The 23,945-nt window shown below is 38.1% G+C and overlaps 1 protein-coding gene across 9 annotated transcripts in view; it reads left to right on the top strand.

The window, feature by feature from the left end:
• BABAM2 (BRISC and BRCA1 A complex member 2) overlaps positions 1 to 23,945 on the top strand; it is a 168,546-nt gene that overhangs the window by 74,910 nt on the left and 69,691 nt on the right. For all 9 annotated transcript variants that reach the window (XM_066993820.1, XM_066993821.1, XM_066993819.1 and 6 more), the window contains one exon: positions 11,691 to 11,800. In XM_066993820.1, coding sequence (XP_066849921.1) covers positions 11,691 to 11,800 — 110 coding nt within the window. The remainder of the gene's footprint in view (positions 1 to 11,690; positions 11,801 to 23,945) is intronic.

Below are 23,945 nucleotides of genomic sequence, written 5' to 3'. Positions count from 1 at the left end.
ACTGATGCCAGGAGGGGAACTGAGGTTTGTGAAGAAGTGAGTAGAACAGTTGCAGTCATTTGTTACTCCACTGTGTTTGTAACAGTGGGGTGGGAACCAGTGAATAATTACCCAGCAAATCTTATCAGTTTTTTAAAATTGAACATCAAACATGCATGAATTCTGGAAACTTCTGTGAAGTGTTCAGGCTTTAATTTCTTAAATTCTCTGTTCAAAACTACAAAAGGAAAAGAAAACTATTGAATACTCTCTCCTATAGGACAGGGTAAAAAAACTTCCAGTTCAAACCGTTGTCATGATCCAGCTCTTCCTTTTGTATGGCCATGTCATCCTCCTTACTGAAGAACATGAAGCTCAGATTTATGGTCGGAAAGCTGAATATCTGACCGAGAACAGAGGGTGTTCTGCTCTGTTGATTTCCACATCTTGGGATGCTGTGCTGTTGCATGTGTGCAAATAATTTCAGATTTTGTGAGAGCGTTGGATTAGATTTACAAATTTTTTTTTTGCTTCATCTTAATCTGAACTTTTTTTTTTCTGATCTTCTAGAACTTCAGCTGGAAAGGTAAGAGTATACATAGCACTTAATGGGTAATCTACCATACATGACCTTTTGCAGGGAAAGATGATACCAAAATATAATTCCAGGTTCATCCCCATAATACAATAGTTCTGTGCACACCAATTATTTAAACCTGTTTTCTTCCTGGCTCCATGTTAGGCATCAAGAGAAAAAAATCAACATGTGCTGGATGTTTTCAGAGCCTTTTTTTTATCTACAGATTCTGTGCTATTCAAAGTATTTCTACTTCCTACCCCAAATCCCCAGCACCATGGTTTCTTCTGACTGTAGGCAGCTGTTGAGAAAGGTCAGACCATTTCAAATGTATGGGATGTCTCAGAATACTACAGTGTACCTGCTGTTACATGATACCAGCTGACTGGTACCTGTGTCCCACTGACTGTTAGGGCTCACGCTGCATGACATTGGTGTGATCCTGTACTACCTGCTTACAAAGGTAGCGATGTATAAAAGCCATGAATATAGAACAGAATGCGACTTTATATGTAAAACAGAATAATTCTGTGATTTTTTTCCCCACGTTATTTTACAATTTACAAACCAATGTTGTAATCATTTTTTTTACTAAGACAGCTTTTATCGCTCAGTCAGGTACCCTGCTTATCACCTGTAATGGGATCTACCTTCACACAAATGCAAGGAAAAAAGCTGTGTTTCTCTTCTTTACTGGATAAACTTTTTTTTTTTTACAGCAACTAGTTCTTACAAGATGCTGTTCGTGACATCTGTACACTTACACCCTTGTGTGCATGATTACACCGTGCACATTGTTTGCTGGAATGATGAATACAGATGGGGCTCAAGGGGACAGGATGCTCCAACTTGCACTTTTTTTTGTACGAAGCAGAATATGACCCCAACCCTACCCCACTCTTTTCAGGTCCTGTAGGTGCGTGAGTAATATGGGGACAAAGGGATAATAGATTTCTCTTGAAAAGAAATATAATATTGTACACTTGAAATAGGAATGCATAATAAATAGCTTGCGAATTAAAAGTGCTATGGACTTTAATATGAAACATTCCTGTTATTCTCAGGAAACAACGACAGTCCAAACAACTCCTAACAGTTAATATTTTTAATATTTGCACCTTCCCTTAAAAGAAAATATTTCCTATTTTTAAATCAGGTCAGCATTACTAGGCTGCAACAGTGGAAGAGTATTGAACAAGTGTAACTTTGCTTGCCTTTACCTTGCGCTTTCATTATTCACTTTTTCAACTGTGAAATCTTCTTGGTACTTCCTGGTTCACTGAAGACATGTCTCAGAATATGGCTTTACACTGGCATTTTTGTTGTGACCCATGTAATCTATAGTATTTCTGATTCTACAGAGCAATATTCACTGGACCGGGAACATATAAGAATATGTGGAGATAGGAGAAAAGCTTTTATTAAAAAGAATTGATTTAAAAAAAAAAAAAGTCTTATTCTGACCTTGAGCCACAACATGGTTCCAGAAATGCCATTCTTCCCCCCATATGATTAGAACTTCTGTATCTTCTTTCAGTCGTGGGCCATGTACAGAGCCATTAATGTTTGTTAATTTACATATAGAAAATATGAATATTTATGTATAGAAAGGCTATGCTGGAAGATTTGGAGGTTGGCTTGACAGGAAGATTATTTCAAAGTATATTAATGATCTGTTTGCACGCTAGTTAAGTACATGGGCATTTATTAGCAGATCTTGTTTTCCACTGGGACATGAGATGACTGCTCTTTGGCCTCTGCAAGGGCATGACTATTTTTAAAGAGGTGGGAAATCAGTAGTATGGGGGACAAGAATGTGAATGTTGCTTGCTGAATAAATTGTAGTCCAGTCATCTCAAGAACTGAGCTGAGAGATTTGAATCCTAGCGAAGGATTTGAATTCCAAGTTGTACATGTCCCCAAATATTTATCTCTGAAAGCAAACTTAAAAACACAGGGCTTACGGTAAAAAATGGGTCCTCACTACATGTTGAGGAAATGGCCAGATAGCTTTGGGAGATTTATAAAGAAACAAACCACATGGCGGTGACCTGCTATAAGTCATCTAAATGGTCAGTGTTTTGTGTTTTCTTTTTTTGCTATTTGCTTGCTTCTTAAGAGCATTGAAAATGTATTTTTCACATTTAGAAATATTGTAACTGTACTTTATTTTTAAATAATGTTGTTCCAAGTAGTTCAGCCTAAATCTATGTATGTGTAATGCATCTTGTTTCTTTGTCTTTGAATGTGAGGGTAGTTTAAAGGCGTGTGTAGGTCTGCATTTTTGGTTCTTCCCAGTATTCAAAGTGTGAAAAGGAGATAGCAATGCTGAGATAGGTGTGAAAGAAATGTCTTGTAGTGTCCGATTTTAGCAAGGAAATGCCTCGGCATGTGGCAAGGTAGTACAGAGAGTCCCTGAACCCTGACAGTCCTGGAATTAGTTGTATCACTACGTAAATCTTGAACCTTCAGTGTTGATCGTTTCAAGTGAATGATTTAATAGATAACATCTAAACAGTAATGAAAATGAGTCCTCCATACAATGCAAACACATACACAAATGTGTATGGCATATGTAATACATATGACTGAACTTAGCACTTGCACAAAATCAGCATGTCTATCACTAACATGCAATGCCCAAAGGAACAAAGTAGAGCTTCTTTTCCTCTTTCTTGCTGTCTTCTTTTCCTCTCTCTCTGCCTTGCTATCCTCAAATGATTCCTGATTTAGGATACAGATGTTATTAGTGCAAGTATTAATTTTAATACTACTTGTCCTTTGTTTGCTGCTTACCCAGGACTTTCTAACTAAACATGGCTTTTTAAGGCACTCAAGAGCATGTTTACCAGACATAAAACCTTTTGTAAAAAAAAAGTCAATAACTATTTACAACAAGTTTTAAACAGTTATTTTTCTAGGATATGTGCTTATAAGGACACATTTACATTTTCAGTCTTGTGCCTTCAGCCAGATTCTCACACTGTGGCTCAGGTTGTGCTATTCTTTATTCTGCCAGTAGCACCACTGATGCCAGCAAAGCAGCTAATTGGTATGCGTACTGGTAGAAGAAATAACACCTTCATTTCGGAGAACCATTTTTGTGCTGCTCTTGGTTTTAGAATGAAAAGTTTTTTTGTCAAGATGTGGCAACATGAGCTTGGTCTGAGTGGCTGCCGCTGCTGCTCACCGATTAAGAGGAGGCAGGGTGACCTCTATAAAAAGCGAGCTTTGGAATCTCTGAGCACTTTGCGCAGCCCATTATCAGCTGGTGATGGCAGAGACGCATCATTGCTTTGCTTTAGGTCTTAGGAAAGATATGGTGCTGTTTGAATCTGTATCCTCTCTATAAAACTTCATCATAGTCATAGGGGGATCTTTTGGGATAACATCCTTTTCTAATGATAATACCCTATTGTTTTATTAAAACTTAGCTAGTATGTTTATAAATTAGGTTAGAATTAAACAGAACAAAAATTAGGAGGTTAAGCGCCCTCCTATAATGATGGATAAATTGAAGTCCTAGCAAACAAAAGCAGTGATTCATGAATGTATGAAAAGTCAGGTCCCAGCAATCTAGATTCCTAATATTGTTTCTCCCCATTTTGTTATTTTTATTCTAATTCATTCCAATTGTATGGACATTCCTAGCTGTGTAAGCGTTGTTGGTTTTAATCTTATTTTAATACGAATGTGATATCTGATATTAGAGCTGATAGAGCTAATGTGTTTGTAGTTACATTTCAGTGGATGAATTGAAATTTAAGATCAGTAGCATCTTGCGTCTCTCCTAAAATGAAAAAGTGTCCACTACTCTAGTGTCATTAAAACATAGCTAATAAATATAATTCAGTCAATATGAAATGATTCTCCTATGTAGTTTGTGTTTCTTGTTTATAAAATGAAGATTTAGCAACTTTTTACCTCTCTTGAAATCAGTGGTATTTACACATCAGAAAGGACACCTCAGTATCGTTTTTAGACTGTGCCACGCTTTTTTTATTTATTTATTCTAAGTTTGAGTCTAGTCCTTACCAAAGCATATTTTTGACCTTTAGAGGCATCCGTGTTATTTTTTGAGATTGTGTTTTTCAGACCTAAGCGAACAGTTATTACTGCGGTGAAAGTATCACCACAACTTTTTGTGCTGTCAAAACAACTTAACTTTTATTCACTTAAATAGCATGAATCTTGAAAGTTGTGAATTTTCATGGACAAGAATGTTATTCTATTTAACCTTTTGTTTTTTCTTAAGCTTTTCCAAACAGCATTCTTTACCAAACTCTGACAGTTATTCATATGGTGAGTCGTGGTAAATTGCCATGACCATAATAAAAGAAAATGGTATAGGCAAAACACACCTCAAATTCTTGTCTTGAAGAAGCACAATATATTTACATACAAAAGTCTGAACGCAAACAAAAAACCACCAGCAAAAACAAACAAACAACAGAACAAAATATTTGGGATGTTACTCACACTTTAAGAAAAATCTTTTGATTTACATGTTGTTATTGATGCCCAGTGGTATACTTAGAGGTATTGCTCAATGTTCAAAAGATATTTATTTGATTTCATTTTAATGAAAAAAATCCAGTAAAAGGAAAACAATGTCCTAGAAATATCTCTTCAGATTCTGCAGTGTTGTTAATGGACTATGATTTTCATGTAACTTTTAAAGAAGGAGTTAGTCTTAATTAGCTTAAACACATTCTTTGCCTGAGTTAGGCAAATGTTTTGTTTTATTACCTTGGGAGAGGGACTGTTTTTGGAACTTTTCGATACAGTGGACAGTGCATGCAAGGTGACTGCCTTTGTTTTCATTAAAGATCCTATTTAAAGAATCAGCACTCCTTGATCAGACCTGGTGGATTTCCTGGAAGACAGGAGAAAGAATTTCCTGGAATAATTACATATTCTCCCTAGAGTGAAGCAGATTTCTTAAGTCTCATTTGCCACTTCACATTCCTTTGCCTACTTTCCCCTAGCATGTTTTGTTATTTTTTTGAAAATCAATAAATACAGAAAAGGGTTTGGAGAACATGTAACTACTTGTATCAAAGCTCGCTAATGAAGTTACGAGGCATTAAGGATACAAGTTGCTTGTGGTTTATTTGATAGTTGTTTTTTTATCTTATCACATGCTGTCATTTGGAGGGAAAAGGCCAAACTTTGCAAAGCAGTGATGCAAGTAGCCCATTGGTACTAATAAAGTAAATAACATTGTGTTCTTCTCTGATGCAATTCGTATTTTGATTTCAAAAACAAATTCTGTTGTTCACTTCTCAGTTGTTAGTAAGTATGGTTCCAATATAGGCAATGTGCCATGCAAAATCACACGGGTTAAGTTTCAGCCTAAGATAAATTACCTTTGTGATATCTTGCTATTCTCATGTATTTCGCCTCTTGAGACCTTTTTCTCCCGAAGGGATCCTGGTATATAAATTGCACACTCTGTGAAGCTGACTGAAATGGTAGGGTTGAGAGGTACCACAAAGTAAGTTGAGACTTCACCTTGTCATAAGCTGGCTGCAGATGTTAGGATCAACCGCTCCACAATCCTCCACGTTCTCATCCACATTCAGCCTTTCTGTTCCACCTTCCTCCTGCTCCATCACATCACACAAGTTGTAAATTGAGTGCATTCCTCGCTTATATTATTTTAAGCGATCCCATCCTCTCCCCATCGGCTGGAGGTTTCCGTCCCCTCGGTTAGAATCATACCACAAAGATGATTATTCAGCGTTTGTCAGAACTGGGAGGTCAGAAACCTCCAGGAAGAGGTTGCAATCGTCAGCTGGGGCTGGGAACCTCCTGAAGCAGATCTGGCCTGACCCATACAGTTTGGATTTTAGCTAGCTTATCTGTTCCTGGAGGCTTCTGCAACATCAGCCATCTGTGTGGCCCCTCTTTACCTCAGGGAACATGCGGTGGGCTGGGCACTTTGTGTACTTTTCCTTACCTTGCTTTTATCCTCAGACCAATTGCCGTTTGTGCTCAAGGTACAAATTTAGCAGCCCTACCAGAAGCCCTGTTCTCATTCCTCATTTCTCAACAGCCCTCAGGCCAGAAATGGCTCGTCCTTCCCAAAGCCAGTCAATACTCTCTTCCTGCCCATCCTTTCCCATTCTTTCTACCAAATTCTCATTTTTTTTTCCTCATTCGTACTTTACAGTTGATCTGGTTACACCAGGCTCCTAATCCTAGGTTTATACACCAGCCCACTGCATACTCTTGTCCCCTGGTCTCATGCCCCATAGCTCTCAAGTCTTCCACTTGCATTGAAAAGCAAGTCCCAAGGCTGTGAGTTGTCCTTGCCCATCAAGAGCAAGCTGTCCTTCCCCTGAGAGAGCTGCTGCAGATGCAGCCTCCAACCGCTTCGCGTTGCAGTTTGGTGCAGGCAAGCACACTTCCGTGCCACAAATAAAAATACCTCTTATTGAAAGAATGCGCTAATAAAAGGTTGCAAGGTGATTTTTTCTGCTGATAACTAAAAAAAGGTAATAACTGATTTTCCAGAATCTGCATCTTTAAGGAAAAGGAACTCTAATGTACAAGTTGGTTAGACTCCAGGCACAAGAGGAAATGGGTTATAGCAGTTGTGACTGTGCGGAGCAGATGTTTTGGTTGGACTGGCTGTCAACCATCTGACTCATAATAAATTGTCAGTTCCAGTAAATTCCCAGTTTTCAATTACAGTAGGTAGGATATGAGAAAACAATGCCATTTAGATGTTGTACTTGGTGTTTTTGATAATAATTTTCATACACGACTCATGCGAACTTTATGAAAAGATGAAGGATTTTGCAAAGACAGCAGCTGTAAACAAAGAAGCCTGCTTTTGAATGTAAACTCATTTTGATATGAATGAAAACTAACAAATGGTTCTTTAGACAGTGCTGACACAATTAGAAATAGGATTTAAAAGTTTTATTTTCAAGTCTTGTGATACCTGAAGTCTTTGCCTCAAGTTTCTGGAAGAAAAAAATCTAAAGTTCTTGTAACTTCTGTTTTCATTTGTTCTGTATCTGTATTTTCACGTGGCCTTTTGTCCTGCAGTGCCAACATGCATGTTTAATGAACATTTCATCTTCACTGGCTGAGTAGAGAAAGGGTAAATTAGAATGAAATACCATGACTTTTCTCTTTACATTTGTCTTTGTTAAAAGTACTATTTATTGTTGTAAGTTGTTGCTAACAGTTCTCTGCAATAGCCAAAAAAAAAAAAAAGTAACAAAACATGAGTTGAAAGTATTTTTTTATTGTTATTATTATCTTATTCCTTACCCACAGTGCTTTACTACATGTATTTTGCAGTTCCTTTTGCAGGAACTTTTAGTCAAAAAGATCAACCCACACCGTGCAAATATTGTGTAAACATAGGAAAACACTCACAGTTCTTGAGATAGAAAAGTATTTATTTTTGATGTTAAATGGTGCGTCAGGTTTTTTTCCTCTTTGATTTGAATTTCCTCTTCTGAAATGAGGAAAAGATTATTTTGGAATACCTAGTAAAACAGGATAGCAAGATGGCAGAAAGACACCATGAAAATCAATGTTGGATCTTTTATATTGTAGTGGGCTAGATTTTTTTTTACTGGTAATCATGAGACTGTTGTGGAAAATCTAATAGGTGTGCAATTATCACATGCTTAGCTAATGATCTCAGATATATTTTTTAGCAACATTCAATTTTTAAACCTCAAAATTCCTGTGGCCCAGGATGTATGCCGCATTCTGTGAAAGTTCGATTTAATAATACCTTCTGTAAAGGCTTGTGTGGGAAAAGTTGTGTGAGTAGGAACTGGTACCTTAACATGGCAGTTCTTATGTTGAGTGCTAATTTTTAAGACATTGCTATTCTTCATTTTTACAAAATCATTTTTTCTTGAAAAATGTAAAATTAGTTGTTTTGATAAAAATCCTTTAACAGTAACTGTTGTGGGTTAAATGCAACTTATGAAAATAAAATAGCTACTTTAGTATTAAAAATGTACTGTGATTTGAGTTCAAAGTTTTTTTCCTGAAAAGGGATTAGTCTTGAAGAAGCAATTGAATGTCACTATTTCTTTTGAAGCTAACTGAAAAATAAAACAGAGGGGCAATCTTGCTTTGCTGCTCTATTGAAATGTTGCCTGTTCCTTGAGAGAAATCAGCATGCAGAGATGGGAAAGGGGAAGACACTGCCTGGCTGAAATTTGATGATGTGTGAAAACAGCCTTTGCCTTTGGACTCTTTGGTGTGAGGGAAGGGTATCAGCCCCTGTTCTGGGGCAATGTCATTGCCCACTGATACAAAGATGCATCATCTCACCTAGCATTAGCAGGTTTGTAGAGATGACCAGAAGAGATATCGCTGAAGGAGTTAAGCTGTGACTGGCACAGACAACATCAAAAAGGCCTATTAATTTAAAAGGCTTTCCATAGTTTATCTGTGGGACATGTGTTTTCAGTTTAGTTTTGTAAATGGCAGTTGTAACAGACGTACTAAGGTTGAATGCAGTTCTACCAAGCAGATCCTTGCATAAATAAAAGGAACAAAGTCTTAAAGTGATAATCTCTATTGCGGCAAATACAAAGGGACTTCATTGTAAATCTGTGGCCATCTCAGCAACCAGGTAGGGCAACTTCATGGTGTTACCGCATTGCATCTTTTTAAAACCTATAGGAATGCTTATTGGTTTTGTGCTGCCTTTTTTTTTAAAGCTACAATTTTAACTTTTCAGGTTTGTGGGCCAAAAGTATACATCGACTTGAAAAGTGGCATTTAGAGAAGAATGCTAATTTCTTTACTTGGATGAGACAGTAGCTATATGAATGTAGTGCAGTGCTGTGCTGGCAACAGTAGTTTTATTTTGTGTATTACTTTTGTAAATGAAAAATACTACATCTCAACTTAGTGCTCTTAATGCACACATCAGCTTGTTGCAGCTTAACACGCAAAAATGTTGTGTTTATTTATGTATCTTTTATTTTTCTGGAATGAATCTCCATATTAAAGTAGCCATTAGTGAGTGCAGGAATACAGCGTAATAATAGCGTATAGGGTAAGGGATGCTGTACTGGTGTTCACCTGATTTTTTTTGTTTCCTCATTTTGATTCTCTTTGATCAGTAGGCACCTGAGTGGTATTCTAGAAACTGGTCATATGCATGATGGTAAACTGAGTGTGCATATCAACTTAGGCGTTAACACTAAATGCAAGATTAAGTACATTTGGGTTTGTCCGTATAGCTTGTGAAAAGCACGTAGGTTCTCTTCTGTAAAAACATGAAAACAAGGTATTTGAAAAAAAATAGAAACAAAAGAATGTGGTCTTGACAGAGCTGTATACATACGCAGGTGAATGGAGTATGCATATTTGTCATCTCTTGAAGAATGCCCCTTATAGTAAAAAATTTTTAATCATTAGCATTACTGTTTAATGTGTCTTAATAGTTCTTTTCATTTCATTGACAATTATCAAATTAATCAGAAAAAGGCCAGTTAATGCCGTAGCCAGCTTCAGGAGTGAAAGCTGTTCCTTATTGAAAAAAATTCCTTAACGATGAAAATACACGAAACACCAGGGAAAAGACTAGGGAGGAGTTGCCCTGTTTGGGTGGTGGTTGATTCACTTTCTGAAAAAAGCTTTCTCATCTGTGAGGGTTCTTCTGTTGTAGGCTGCTGGAAGCACAACACCGAAAGGAGCGCTGTAGGCCGTGAGGTCCTGTCCGTTGCTGGTGCAGGCATCGTGTCACGTAATCCCATCCATAACCTGACCATACCCCAAGAGGAATGCAGTTAATTCTCGTCCTCACTACTTACGTGAAGCGTTACCCTGCAACTCCAGTTTAAAAGTGTGTTTTCCTTCCCAGCCTAAGTGTGCCTGTGACCATTTTATAGGAGTACACTCTTCCTTCAGCTGTCAGAAGTGAGCAGCACACCAAGACAGAATTTAAGAAAACACTGTCAGCTCTGTCTCATTTTTCATGCGAGACAATTAGGCTTTTTTAAGACCCATTCTTCCCTGCAGCTTATCACTAAGTTTCTTGGCATGTTGTGTTCTGCACGTAACAGCTAATACGCAGCTAGTCTCTCTGGACGTTAACAGTTTCAGTCCTGCCAAAGCTTCAAATGGCACGAGATCGTCTTCCTGAAACCACTCAGCAGTCGCTTTTTTCCCCCAGATAGGGCAGGATCTCCGAACAATGTTTAAGTGGTTTGCATGTTCCTTCCTCCCAGCTGTGTGTGTGACAGACCATACCAGGGCACACTGAGCCACTGTGATCCTGCGCCGAGTGCAGATCTGCTGGTTTATCTGTTTCCTCTCATAGTTTTCCAGAACGGATAAAAACAAATGCATCTTGGCAAGTCGCTGTGTACATATGCACAAACATGTTAAAGGACTTTTGTTTCTGAGCAGCAAGTGGCACAGTATTTATTACCTGTTGTAAGTGAAGGCGATGGTACTGCCAACTCATGGCCCTAACCAGAGGTCAGGAGCTCAAATGCAGTTGTGTTGAGCAGAAATTCACTTGTTTGTACTGTCTGTGACTCAGAGAAGTGTCAGGTCTTAACAAGACTACTTCTTACAGTAGTTTTTACAGTGTGCGTAGCCTTCTGAAAGTAATGCAGGGATCTGATTTGTGGGAAACTGAGGGGCGATGACTTTTAGATATAAATTTCAAAAAACTTCTTTGTCTACAACAGAAATAGAAGTTGAGTACAGCAAAAATTTTGTACCATATACTTTGAAAAATAACAAATACAAAATCTGTGGTTGTAATTCAATGCTACTATAACATTAAAAAAAAAATCCTTGGCATTTATGTCTGATGTTAGCGTTTAACTGAGAATTGTTAAAAATGAAGTCTGCATCTTTACTGAAATATGTATTTCAGCCAAAGAGGAGCTACATTAGTATACACTTGCTGACAGTAATTGTATTTTGATGCTTGAAATTAAGCACTACAGAATGTCTTTAAAGTACTAATACATGAAGAATATTAATTTTCAGCCTATTTTTTGGCAGTCACTGTTTAGATTCCTCACTTAAGCATCTCTTAAATTGGTATTTGACTTTATTAGTTTTTGTCTGCAAGTTTATAAGTACTTAGTTTTTTATTTGTCGCTTTATTATTTTTAATGTATAGGATGTGAATGAAGATCCTGGAGAAGATGTTGCGCTTCTCTCTGTTAGTTTTGAGGATGCAGAAGCTACTCAGGTTTTTCCTAAGCTGTATCTCTCCCCGCGTATTGAACAGTAAGTGAGACAGTTTGTTCTGAAGTGTTCTTTCAACTTCATCTTTGAACTCTTCATGTTTTTCTTGATTTATGTAAAAAATGTTGGCTAGGTGATAAGGTCATATTGCTTTAAATTGCTTAAAGTCATAATGATTACTGCAAGCGTGTGTGTGGTGGAAGAATGACAGATCTTCTTTCTGTTAGTTCTGTATCTGTGGCTGGATCACATATGGATGAAGAAACGTCATCATTGGCCACATGTAGTACCATATTAATCCGTGAAAAGTATGCTGTGTTTTCCTGCAACAGTATATTTTTGAGTGTGTCCTACATTACGGCACACTGATACCTTTTTTTTTTTTATTGTGGGGCAATATTTGCTTATTTTTTCTTTTGGCAATGGTGTATACATATATGTATAGGTAAGTTCTCTGTATATATATAGCACTTCTAAATATAGAGTTGTAGAAGCTGAAGGGCTTTATTAACTGTGTTTTAGGAATTTGCAGCTTTACTAACTTATTTTTTCCAGGAAAATATCTAAATACTTAATTTTAAGCTTGTTGGACAATGCAGTTGGCAAACACGATGCTGAGGAACTCCTGAAATGGAAGGGCGAGGATCAGAAATCAGTCTGTTTTCATTAAACTGCTTTTCTCTTGTTTCTGAAAGTAAGAATGTCTTAATGCTCCTTCTTTGTCTTTAGTATTTTAGTCTCATAGTGTCTGCTTCAAAAAAAGTAACAACATTAGGCTTTTCAACTGTTCAGTAGCCAAGCTAATCTAACACTGTTTCAGTGATGCTTTGTTTTTCTGGTCCGTACCGCAATGACTTTGCTTTGAACTGGTCGTAACACTTCTGGGTAGGGAACAGATGGGAAATGCTGACTGCCACAGTTTAGTACAACTTAGTGATGAACTTGGTGTGTGTGAAGGGACATGGTATCTTGACATTTTACTCAACAAGGTATTGGTCTGGATAAGCTGGTGGATGCAGTTTAAAAGAATAAAGATCAAGATTTGACTAAGATAAAAACAGAAGACTTCCCTGTTTTTTTATTTAAGAAAATGCAGGTTGCACACGCACATGCAAACGTACACACATATGAATAATGTATTTAGCAGCTTTTAGTTTTTCATAGTTTATCAGTTCACTTTTATCAACATTAGTCGAGGGCATAATTCTAGTCAAACCTGTAATTATCTGTTCCTGTTCCCAAGGATTCTTCTGCTCAGCTACTGTTAAAAGCAAATGGGCTGTCATTAGTTTCCATTGTATTTTTAGCTCTAGTAACATGTTGACTCTTAAGTGTATTGCAGGCCACCCAGGTATATGTAGATGACCCATGTGCTAATGAATGCACTGCTGATTTTCCCATTTTTCAGGTGTCTTTAGAAAGATGTTAACCTCTTGAGTAGCAAAGCAGAGTAGCAATACAAAAGGCACACTTTGCTTTCCTAAAAATATTGCATTTTCTTTCAGTGCCATAAAAAATACTTGATTTTAAACGTCATGTACAGCAATAAAACATAAGGGTATTTGGATGGTGTTAGTACATACCTGACATGTCTGATGACATAGTTATTGCTTTGTCTTTTATAGCTTATGTAGTCATTTTAAAATCATACCAATAAAACCAAGTTCCATGACATACCTCTTCATGTTATCTCTATCAACCTTGAGGTACTTCACTTAGAAAGCATAGCTCTACCTCAGTCTGTCCTTGTGTATTTGTAAAGTATTCATCATGGTACCTAGATACCCATAGCACCCAAGAGTTGAGAGGGAGAGAGATTGGTTATGGTTTAGGTTCACTGCGTTACTTTTTGGAGTAACCTAACGCAGTGTTAATGTAAGTTTTTGTTGTTTGATGGCATAATGTCTCTTGTTTTCAGTGCAAGTCGGTTTGCTTGATTGTGAGCTGCTGCACCTTCCTTTACTCTTCTGGCTACATTTTGTGCCATGAGAAAATGTATAGGTATGTTTTCAGTGTTTGCTTGATTGAGCTATAATAACAAAGATGTATTTGTCTTTTGTTCTTTCCCAAAACCAATCTCTGTTCTGTTTAGCAGAGGCTGACAGTCTAGATATTTAACTTTCCAGTGTTTGGGAACTGAAGCAACAATGCGTACTTCTTTATACTTTTTGCCAAAAGTACAAAAAGCCTCAACAAGCCCTGAGGATTAGTTTTAATGACTTGAGGCCATGACATGTTACATTTGAATTGTGTTCTGCTTATAAAAGTTCTTTCCTGCTGCTAACAATAATTGCATCTACAAGCACCATGTAAGCAAATTACTAGTGTATTTTTTTATGCAGCAGAATTTGAGGTGGAGTAAGTAGTAGTTGACAGTTGTCTACATAGCATTCCCAAGTATTCAATAAGGCAGGAAAAAATAAAATTCCCACAATTATTTTGTTAATAATGACTCTTTTCACCTTATGAAGAACAAGCAATCAGGAATGGCTTTGTCCAGATGTATGAAAAAATCATTTTCAGATAGAAATGCTTCGGCTTTGGAGAGAAATAAGAGTAAAGGGTCTGTTTGTGTAATGTGAGTTATCTCCAGCTTTCCCAAGAGCTTTCATTGCTTTTGTGTTCTGCCATATAAACATGTGTTCCCACATAGCATTTTCTAAAAATGATACTTACCCACAGATCTTGTCAGCGAATTTGAGTCCTAGCAATGTGAATATAGTAGTTCTGCTTTGAAGTGCTATTGTGAAGTACATTTGATCTATTTTTAGGTGGATGGTAAATAAAATACTGGTAAGACTGACTGTTCTTTGTCATAGACTCTCAAAGAGATTTGCTAAATCAGGGAAATGCCCATTTTTTATGGTTTGGACCTAAGATGCTAGGCTTGGAAAAGGTCATCTATTAGTAGGAGGTAGCAATGCAGTGAAAAAGTATTGTTGCGTTTTTGGGTCAATATCAGTGTTCAGTTGAATTCCGTGATGCAGTGTGTGTCTGTAAGAGAATAAAGTCCAGATCTTACAGTTAAAAACAAACAAAAGAACCACCTCAAAACCAGCTCTCAGGGATGGGAAGCATGTTGGTTTATAAAAATCTCAACAATAGCTGATCATAACTATGCACAGTTTAATTCTTTCATTAAAACTTTTAAATTCAAAACCATTCTTTTAATTACCAATTGTTTAAAACGCATTAACAGCAATTTCTTGTTATTGTTCCCTTAATTTGGAATCATTTACAGAATCTTTCATTTTATAATTTTCTTTAAGAATTCTTCTTACTCTTTTTTGCACTGCATCAGCAAACAGATACAGTGCCAGTAACAGTTGCTTTTAATTTAATAAATGAGATTAAGTTAAAATGAAACGAGGGGTATTTATGATAACGTTTTGTTAAAACCTCCCAGCACAACTGTACTATCATAAAAACAAGTTTCTGCACACTTCTGGAGGAAATGGTGAGCTGGGAAACCCCACAGATGGGCCACCCAACTTGAAGGACGGTGCTTGTCAGCATCCCCGAGTGTGTGTCCCCAGCCAGTCCTCCTCCTCCTCCCTCCTCAGGGAGCAGAAGCGCTCATAGGATGCTGTTCATCCCCAGCTCTCGGCTGCTGTGCTTTGGGAAGAGGGTCGGAGCTGAGCGGTGTCAGTACCAGAGGCCCCTCACATGCCTCCTCTTGACTTCTTCCTCCTGCTAGGTAGGCACAGGAGTATGCCGAGGCTTCCTCTGCGCCATGAGGAACTGCTGGGCTATTTGCACGTTATGTCTCTGCCATACTTCTATACGTTTGTCATAAAGTCTCTAAACCTCTCAGCGGAAGGCATCTGGCTTGTTCAAAATCATCTTTCTCTGTGAAAGCATACTAGAGACTCATATGGGAAGGAAATTTATGATTTAAAAAAAAATCTGTCATATCTTTGTTTTCCATTTGCTAAAAGTCACCAGACTCTAAATCAAAGGAATCATTGAGAGATCAAACAGCTAATTTCTATATTAATGCTTAAAATGTTTGTCAGTGAGCTACACATTAAAGGGGATTGCAGGGGTTCTTATTTGATAAAAATCAAATTTATTGGTTTTTTTTTTGTCTTTTTTCCTTATGTGTGATGTCTTTTTTCTTCATGATTAGTCCGTGTTTAAAAAACTAAAATAAAAATGGGTTCGTCTTGGTTCACATTTTAAGAAAAAAGAGATCAGGGTAGAAGCAGTGTTGCTCAGTGAATTCTGTGTTCCCTGGATTCACAGAAATAATCCTGTAATAAACACTGTTGTCCTGGAGGGCTTTTCTCTGATAAATACACGGACGTGAATATGCTAAGAAAACCAGCTGTCAGGAGAACTTGTTTTGCTTTAATGGATCAGGCTCCATGCTTTAGGGGCTGAAATGGTCATTTTTTACTAGTCTGGGAGCCGTGCCAGAGGCTTCTTCGTGACTGAGGCTGGAATTCAAAGTTCGGTGACTGCGCTTAACCTTCTCATATGGACAGGGAAAAATAACAAGAACCTAGTCTGAACTCTTCGACTTTGAATGTTTCTGCCTGTTTTTCCCTGATGAAAAAAAAAATGAAGAGAAAATTAAGCCATGTGCATTTGCTTTAAAGTGTTTCCCAGCTCTTAGCTATCCTTTCTGCTGGGGATGGAGGAGGAAGGGCATGCGGTGTGCTCTGCTTACGGTGCTGCCCAGGGCTGCCTTGCTGCGTTGGAGATGCAGGGCTACTGTGAAGGGCTTCTCCTCTCACGCCGGTGTGCCTTACTGGTGGGTGAGTGCACGGCGCTGGTTGAAGCCTACTGTTTTAAAACATGTAGGAGCTCACAGTCTCTAAATGATCGGTCACGTCGTTTTTATCTGTCTGTAGAAGACAGAAGCGAGATCTTCTGTTTGGCATGTTAAAATGTTTGCTCATCCAAGTTCATGATTTCTATAGAATTGGTAGCAGACAGCCAAGGCAGTCAGTCCATGACTTCTTCAAATCCCAGAGCATCTTTGCAGACGGAGGAGGCCAGAATGACTGTTGGCTTTGCAGGGCTTCATCTTCCATTAAGCCTAGCTTTGTCGTGCCTCTCCATGTAACGGGCTGACCAGCGAGACAGTAAGATCTCCTGCGGGCTACTTGGCCATCATCCAAATCTTCTTTAACTGTAGCCAGTACAGCAACTTGATTTCCAGCCTAGCTCTGCTTTGCAACTCTTCCTGTGTCCTAAAAATCCTTCTGTTTTGCTGCAGCTTCCCCTTGATGGCCCGTTGACATTTTAGAAGAGATCAGGGTAGACTGGGATTGACAGTCAAAACAGATTGAGTTGTACTTCTGTCCCAGGTGTTCAGCTGTACCAGCTGTTCCTTTTTTTTTTTTCTCCACGAAGCTGACAAAGAACAATTAGTGAAAATAACTGTAGAAGAATTAAGATTTTGTTTCCATCATCTAAATGGCACTTTAATACTGGATATGTTAATGCTGTTCTTAAATGTTTCAGATAGTGAGATTTTTAAGATGGTTTTCTTTCAGTTAGAGAGCGAGCAATTAGACCTAATCATTGAGGTATGAAATACTTGAGGCAGTTCTGTGGATTGATTTTGTTGCTAGGTAATGAAGTACCCAGTTTCTTTGAATAAGAGATACTGGGCGGTTTGGGGTCTGTTATATGCTGTACAACAACCCAGTGCTCAGTATTCACAGAGCAAGACTTTGGAGATGAATGTTAGGAAGAGGATTTAGTTTTGTGCTGTGAAGAAGATTCAAAGAAATATTTCATTGATGTGTTTGAAGTTATAGGTTGGCTTTTTTTTATTTTTTTTTTCAGCAGTATGAGACAGCTTTTTTTCAATTACAATTTTCTGACAGGCCACATTATACACTGACGTGTGATAGTTGTTGCTGATCACTGTCACTATTGTAGTTTGAACTCAGTGTTTAAAGGTATATGGTAGAGCATTGAGCTGCGTGTGCTGGAAGTCCTTGCGAAGTACATCTTTCAAAACACAGTGCCAAGGGCCTCCTGTATTTTAATTCCATCTCATTTAGTTTGTTTGTATGATAACAGCAGAATTGCAGGTCCCCTGATGAGGCTCAGATTATGCAGACTTTAACCGGTTTGTGTCATTCTAGGGGTTTGGTTAGGTTTCTCTTGGAAAGTCAACCTTTATGCTTAAGGCTCTGTAACCTGAGAGGTGGGTATGTGTGTGTTTTTCCATGGTATATTAATTACCTCTTAAAGAAATCAATTGTAAAGCAGAAAAATACGTATAAAAAATTAAGAAATTTTAAAAGAAAACAGAACCATGTTTTTAAGACAACCCTCCCATCTCCCTTTTTCTACATTCTTCTGACTAGGGTGGAATGTTCGGCAGAAATTTCAGTGAACACGCTTGTTTTCTTTGGATACAAAATCTTTCCACTAAGGTGTTGCACTTTTTTTCACCAGTATACATACAGTTTCTTTCAGGATACTCTAATTAAACCTACAGTTCTGTTTCATGTTATATTGTCATACGTTATAACATATTTCATTGTAATAATCCCTGTTAAGACAGGCATTTCTAAGTACTGTTATAAAACTGTATTCTTCTAAAATATCCTCCTCAGCATTTTTACTGTGGGATCGCTGCTTCTAGGTGTTTTTATCTCCCACAAAGAGTGATAATGAAGGGGAGGAAAAAGAACAAAGTAATTTTTCTTTTGGGCATCACACAGTGTTATTCATAAAGGTGTTCCTGGTTCTTTACTGTTGCCTGTATCTTTAGACTTGTATCTTTGTACAATGAGATTGTCAGAAGCACTTTTAATTAGTCAAAACTAATTTCAGCGTTGACATTAAAAATTACTGTTGTCTCAGTTACTAGCTAGGCCAGTATTTTGGAGGTTTGAAATCTTACCCTGTATTTCCAATTGGAATATTTTTGTAAATTATTTTCTAGGTGTTGCTTAGATTGTGTGGCCTTTACTTTGATACTGAAATTCATTTTAGTTTTACGAAGGCACTTATTTTTCTCTTGAGAAAGCAAATGCTTTTAGCTTTTCTATTGCCTAAGTTGATCTTCTGATTTGGGGGGTATTTCATTGCCATTCTCACATCCTTGGTGTCTTTCCTTAAGTGTCTTTCTTAGATATTTCCCCAGCCTATTAGAACATGCATAGCAGATTTCATTGTTTCCTGAAATGTTTTTATAGAAGAAAAGAAGCCTGCTGAGCAGAATGTATCCATGGTAGTACTAAAATGTCTGAAACAGGTGGCAAGATGTTTTTTTTCTTACCTACAAATTAATAGGAACATTTTGTTTGTTATTTTATATAAGGCCTTTTGTTCTAAAGAACTGTGCAGGCCAATTCTGGGGACAGTGTGAATTCCCTGAAATTATTTTTATAAAATTAGTTAGGCTGACCAGAGAAATTTGAAAGAAGTGCCATTTCTTTTTACCCTATGGCTTGTGAATATGGCAGTAACGGAGCAAACAGGAGGGTCTGTTAACTGGGGTTAAATGTTACAATAAAAAGTACTTTACTAGGTGTTTCTTTATAAAGCAATGAAAAAACCAGCTCCTACCAGAATTGTGAAATTTGTATGTATGGAAACTTAACTTTGAGTTTCTTTAGAACTAAGTTATAGTGTATGATTGTAAAATACTTCCTTAAAAAATGAAAAAAAAAAAATGAAATAAGGAGTTGCAGGGAAATAACAATGAAGCAGTGAAGTTTCTCTGTTAAGTGTGCTTAATTCCATAAACTGTCTCTTTGGAATGAAATAACTCTCCTTTTAGAAGATGAAGCTACTGACTGCATCAGATTTTAAAATTATCTGACACGTCAGAGACTCTTGCCAATTTATCCTTAAATGTCATCACATGAGCAGGTCATGGAGGATTTTTCTTGAAGATCAAAGTTGAGCTTTTGCTTTTCAACTGTATCAGTTCGAGCTGCATATTAATTACCAAACCTGAGAAACAGGGGCTACAATAAGTTAATTACAATTTTTCTTGGCAGCAAATGCTATTGAGTACAGAAAGGTACATTTACTCTACAGTTTCCTGGACTCAAGTTTCCTCAAGTATTTTTTGAACCTGCTATTGTTGCCATGTGTGTATTTTTCCCAGTTCTTGATGTAAATCAAAACCCACTGCTACAGAATGTGACATTATCTTGTAACAGAATACTCGTTACTGAAGCGTATTTTTGCATATTTGGGATATGTGGCTTGCTTTCTGAATATGGTGACTAAGTCATTTGTTTTCAGAGAACTTCACTATAATTGCAATCTGCACATTTATAGTGTTCTATCTTCAGACTCTTCCTATTCTATTATTTGAAACAGTTAACAAAAAGTTAGCTACTTTTAGTGCTTCCTTCCAGATGCTAATGTTCAGTAAGGACAAACTTATGAACACTTGGAACTGAAGAGTTAAGGGTTTTCAGACATAAACTTCTAAAACACGTGAAGCATAGAATTAAGATATGTAAAGCACATCAGTTTTGATTGTTGCTGTGTCTTTTTCTTTCCCCAAACTGCGGAGAGCTGGCAGGAGCCACTGGAGATCACATTCCAGCTGCTGCCATTTCAGTCGGTAACTTGGTGGCACGGGAAGTGTGGATCAAGGAGCACAGAGAGGGAGGAAACTGGGAAAGGAGGGACACCAGTGGTGAAGGGATCTCAGCCTCAGGTCCTCGTTGTCCTGTGATAAAAAAAAAATATGAAATATATCCTTCAAGATTACCACAAGGCCTCGTTTCAGTGCCGAGTGTCTTTGGAGTGGTTTTGGGCTGTGGCTGTTGGCAGTATGGGAGTACAATGTGAGAGTTACCTGGGGATACTAGCTAACATGTCTTCAGTTAGCTAGAGTGTCTAGTTAGTAATGCGTATCATACACTACAACAGAGGTCATTACCATTGTACTTTTAAGAGCAAAAGTGAGATAGGTAATGTAAATTGCTGTCACCCAGAAAATCAATAGAGGAGGCAGTAGCAGAATCCAAGTCTCTTGTTTCATAGTCCACAGCTTCCTGCACTGGACTCTGTTTGGTCTGTCTAATCCTATCCGATAAGCTTGGCTTGGTTGAAAATGCGTATTCCAGCAAGTATGGCTAGGAAGGAAAGCATTTATGAACCTCAGAGAAGCTGTTTTCACAATCTTCATATTCCCTGTTCTTTTCTCCTCCCTCAGACACCATTTTTCCATGCAACTAGCATCTCACATGTCATGCTTCCTCCTTTCCCTGCTCATTCTCTTAGATCCTGCTCCAGCCTGACGCCAGAATCCGACCATCCTCATCCAGCTATTTTTCTGTAAACTTCTCCACACCACAGCAGGACTAAGTACCACCTCTGTTTTCATTGCTTTCCACATCCCTATCGTCTGCCAATAATCCATGGCATTTTGAGCTTAAGGTCTGCTTTAAATGAGTTTTAATATCTTCTTAATTATCTGTCATAGGAAGATGCCATTTCCGCAAAATAAATTGTGGTTGATTTTTACAACATGACTACTGGGTTTCTGGGGGTTTCCTTTTCCCAGGTTGTTGTCAAGAATATGATTCATTCTATTGCTGATTACATTTAAGGCATATTAGATAGCCACAGTATATCCTACTGCTCCTCCTGTTACTACAGGAGCTACTCTGCTCACGTGAGTATTAATGGAAGCCCTCTGATTGCTTTCTGCACTTGTACATTGGAACTGCATGGAAAGTATGTATAAAAAGCATGTTCCCACCTGTGAAACTTGGTGTTGAATAATCTTTTCCTATATATAACAGATCCCCCTTCAGAAATATTGAGAACATTTTTCCTAGGAGCTTTGCTTTGGGGAATCCCCCTATCAAATAACAAGAATTTGTTGAGTGAGAAACCCAACACAGGCATCCTAAACTTCAGCTTTCTTTAAATAAGAGTTCAGATTTCAGGCAACTCAGAATAGTCATCCTTTAAATGGAGTGGAGTTTCTGTATTTAGTAGGTTCACTTTCTAAAAAACATGTAAACTGATTTTTGTAGAAGGCAGAGACAGCTAAAAGCATAACTGGCGCAGAGCAGGGCTTCATGCGATGAGTCCTGTACATTTTATCTTTCCTTTCTCTACAGCCAGCACTTCTTGGGGACCAGCTGGACCTAATTCATCTGCAACTTGGAAGAAACACAGAGAGGTAGTTAGAGGTGGCCTGTGGGCCACCTTACATCTGAGGAGTTGTATACTCCTTGTACGTGTAGAGAAGTGTTCTTTATCAATTGAGGAGAAAAATACTATGTTCTTGTACACATAGTCCTCTTCTGTACCAAAAAAAGTATAGCTGCTCCCTGCTGGGTTTCACTGTATATCAGTGATTTCTCTGGCTATCTCTGAGTTGTCACATGCTACAGCTAAACTGTGGGGCCCACCTCTGCACCCTGGTCAAATAAAAGCTGGTGTCAGGGCAAGACCTGGATGTTCGACATGCCACATCCCACCCTGATTTCCTCTGCAAGAAGCTCCGAGCCTTTGGAGGGGGAGGAACTTGGGTACTCCACCAGGCCTTTGATCTGGATGGTGAGAGTCAAACCTCTGGTGTAGGCTGCAAGGCACACCTTACTTGTATGTTTGTTTGTTTGTGTATGTGGTGGTGGTGTTGTTGGGAGGTCGGTGCAGTCATTTCTTTAAAGGCAGTCATCAACCATGTTGTGGAGTAACAGTGTTTTGAAACCCTTCCATTTCAGTGGGTTTTTAAACCACTCCAGCCTTTCATTACTTCGGCAATTTGTGTAGCCAGTGTGTTAATGGAAAAAGTCTGGAATATTTTATGTATAGCTTGGAGAACATACGTGTGTGTCAACAAAGAATATCATAGGATTTGTGTCGCAGATCTCATGTGTGGTATTTGATATGTGTATGCAGTATGTGTCAAACTTCCTACAGAGAAAGCCAAATTAAATTTTGGCAGGAATTGAAACTTGAGTATATGAAAATGTAGTTTCTCTTTTCTGTTGGATATTAAAGCTAAGTTCTTGGAGCTGGTTTCTGGTCAGGGGCCACTGATAGTACATGAGGGGGAAACTTAAACCGTTTAACAATTTAAGTGAACAAGACTCTGTTAGTACCAAAGTTGGATACACCGTACTACTGTGGAAAAACCTGTACAAATAGAGCGAAACAATTCTGCTTGCAGATATTTGCTGTTGAAGCCAATAAAAGGGCTGTGCTCTTCTGTGTGGTTTAGTGATGTCAAGCTCTGCTTGCTGGAGGCAGCTGTGCTACTGCAATGCTTTTCTGACCTTAAATAGCCTATATGCTGGGTAATGCAAGCATATAAATATAAATACAGGGCACATAAGGACATAAGGAGGCCAGAAAAGCCATCTAGGCCCCTTCCCTTCTCTGAATTAGTCAGTGTCTTCCTCGGTATTATTCTCTTCTGGGATTTGTCCAAGATATTTACAAAACCGTTTATACTAATTGTTCCCTTGTGTTGCCTCAGTACTGTTTATTCCATATGTTAAGTACTGCGTGCAAAGCAATTCGGCTTTTTAGTGGGGCTGCTGCTTCTCTTTCCTTTCCTTGCTTTGTTTTTGCATTTGATAATAACCCAAACAGCTGCGCAACATTTGTCTGTCTTGGAAGGTTGCTAACCTCGGTAGCAACCCACTGCTCTTCATCCTTTCTAGAGAAAGTAGCGCTCGCTGTGATATTTTGTGGAGGTAATTCCTTTAGGCCGTGTTTTTGGTTGGCTTCCCAGATATTTTTTGTTTTTCTTGTGCTCCGTAGTGGTTAGATGGCATGTACATGTAATTACATAGCGATCCTGTTAATTTGTTCCACTGCTCAAAGATTGTCTGTACTCCTCGAGTTGTAATGAAGATTTTAACTTGATTCCTACCGCCTCCAATCCTTTTGTTTTCAGTTCATGCTCTGTTTTCGTTCACATACCTGCTATTGAAGTTTCTCTTGCTGCTGTTTTTTTTCTTTTTCAAGTTCTGTCTCCCTGTTCTGTTTTCTGTTCTGGCTGTTTGTTTATAACTCTACTCAGATCTCTGAAAATGTTTTTTTTTTATTATTTTTAAGACGTAAGCCTCTGTAGTTTTGCACGTCAGGTAGCAGTTTTTCCTGCTGTTGACAGAGAAACTGTGAGGAGAGTTGAGTGATGAAGGTACCTCAGGACAAAGGAAGCCTTATCTAAAGTTTAGGCACTCGTTGATCAATGAGAACCGAACAGCCCTTTTAATGGCCTGAT

This window comes from Anser cygnoides, chromosome 3 (genome assembly GCF_040182565.1).
Source record: "Anser cygnoides isolate HZ-2024a breed goose chromosome 3, Taihu_goose_T2T_genome, whole genome shotgun sequence".
Lineage (NCBI taxonomy): Eukaryota > Metazoa > Chordata > Aves > Anseriformes > Anatidae > Anser > Anser cygnoides.
This window is presented reverse-complemented; position numbering and strand designations above follow the sequence as displayed.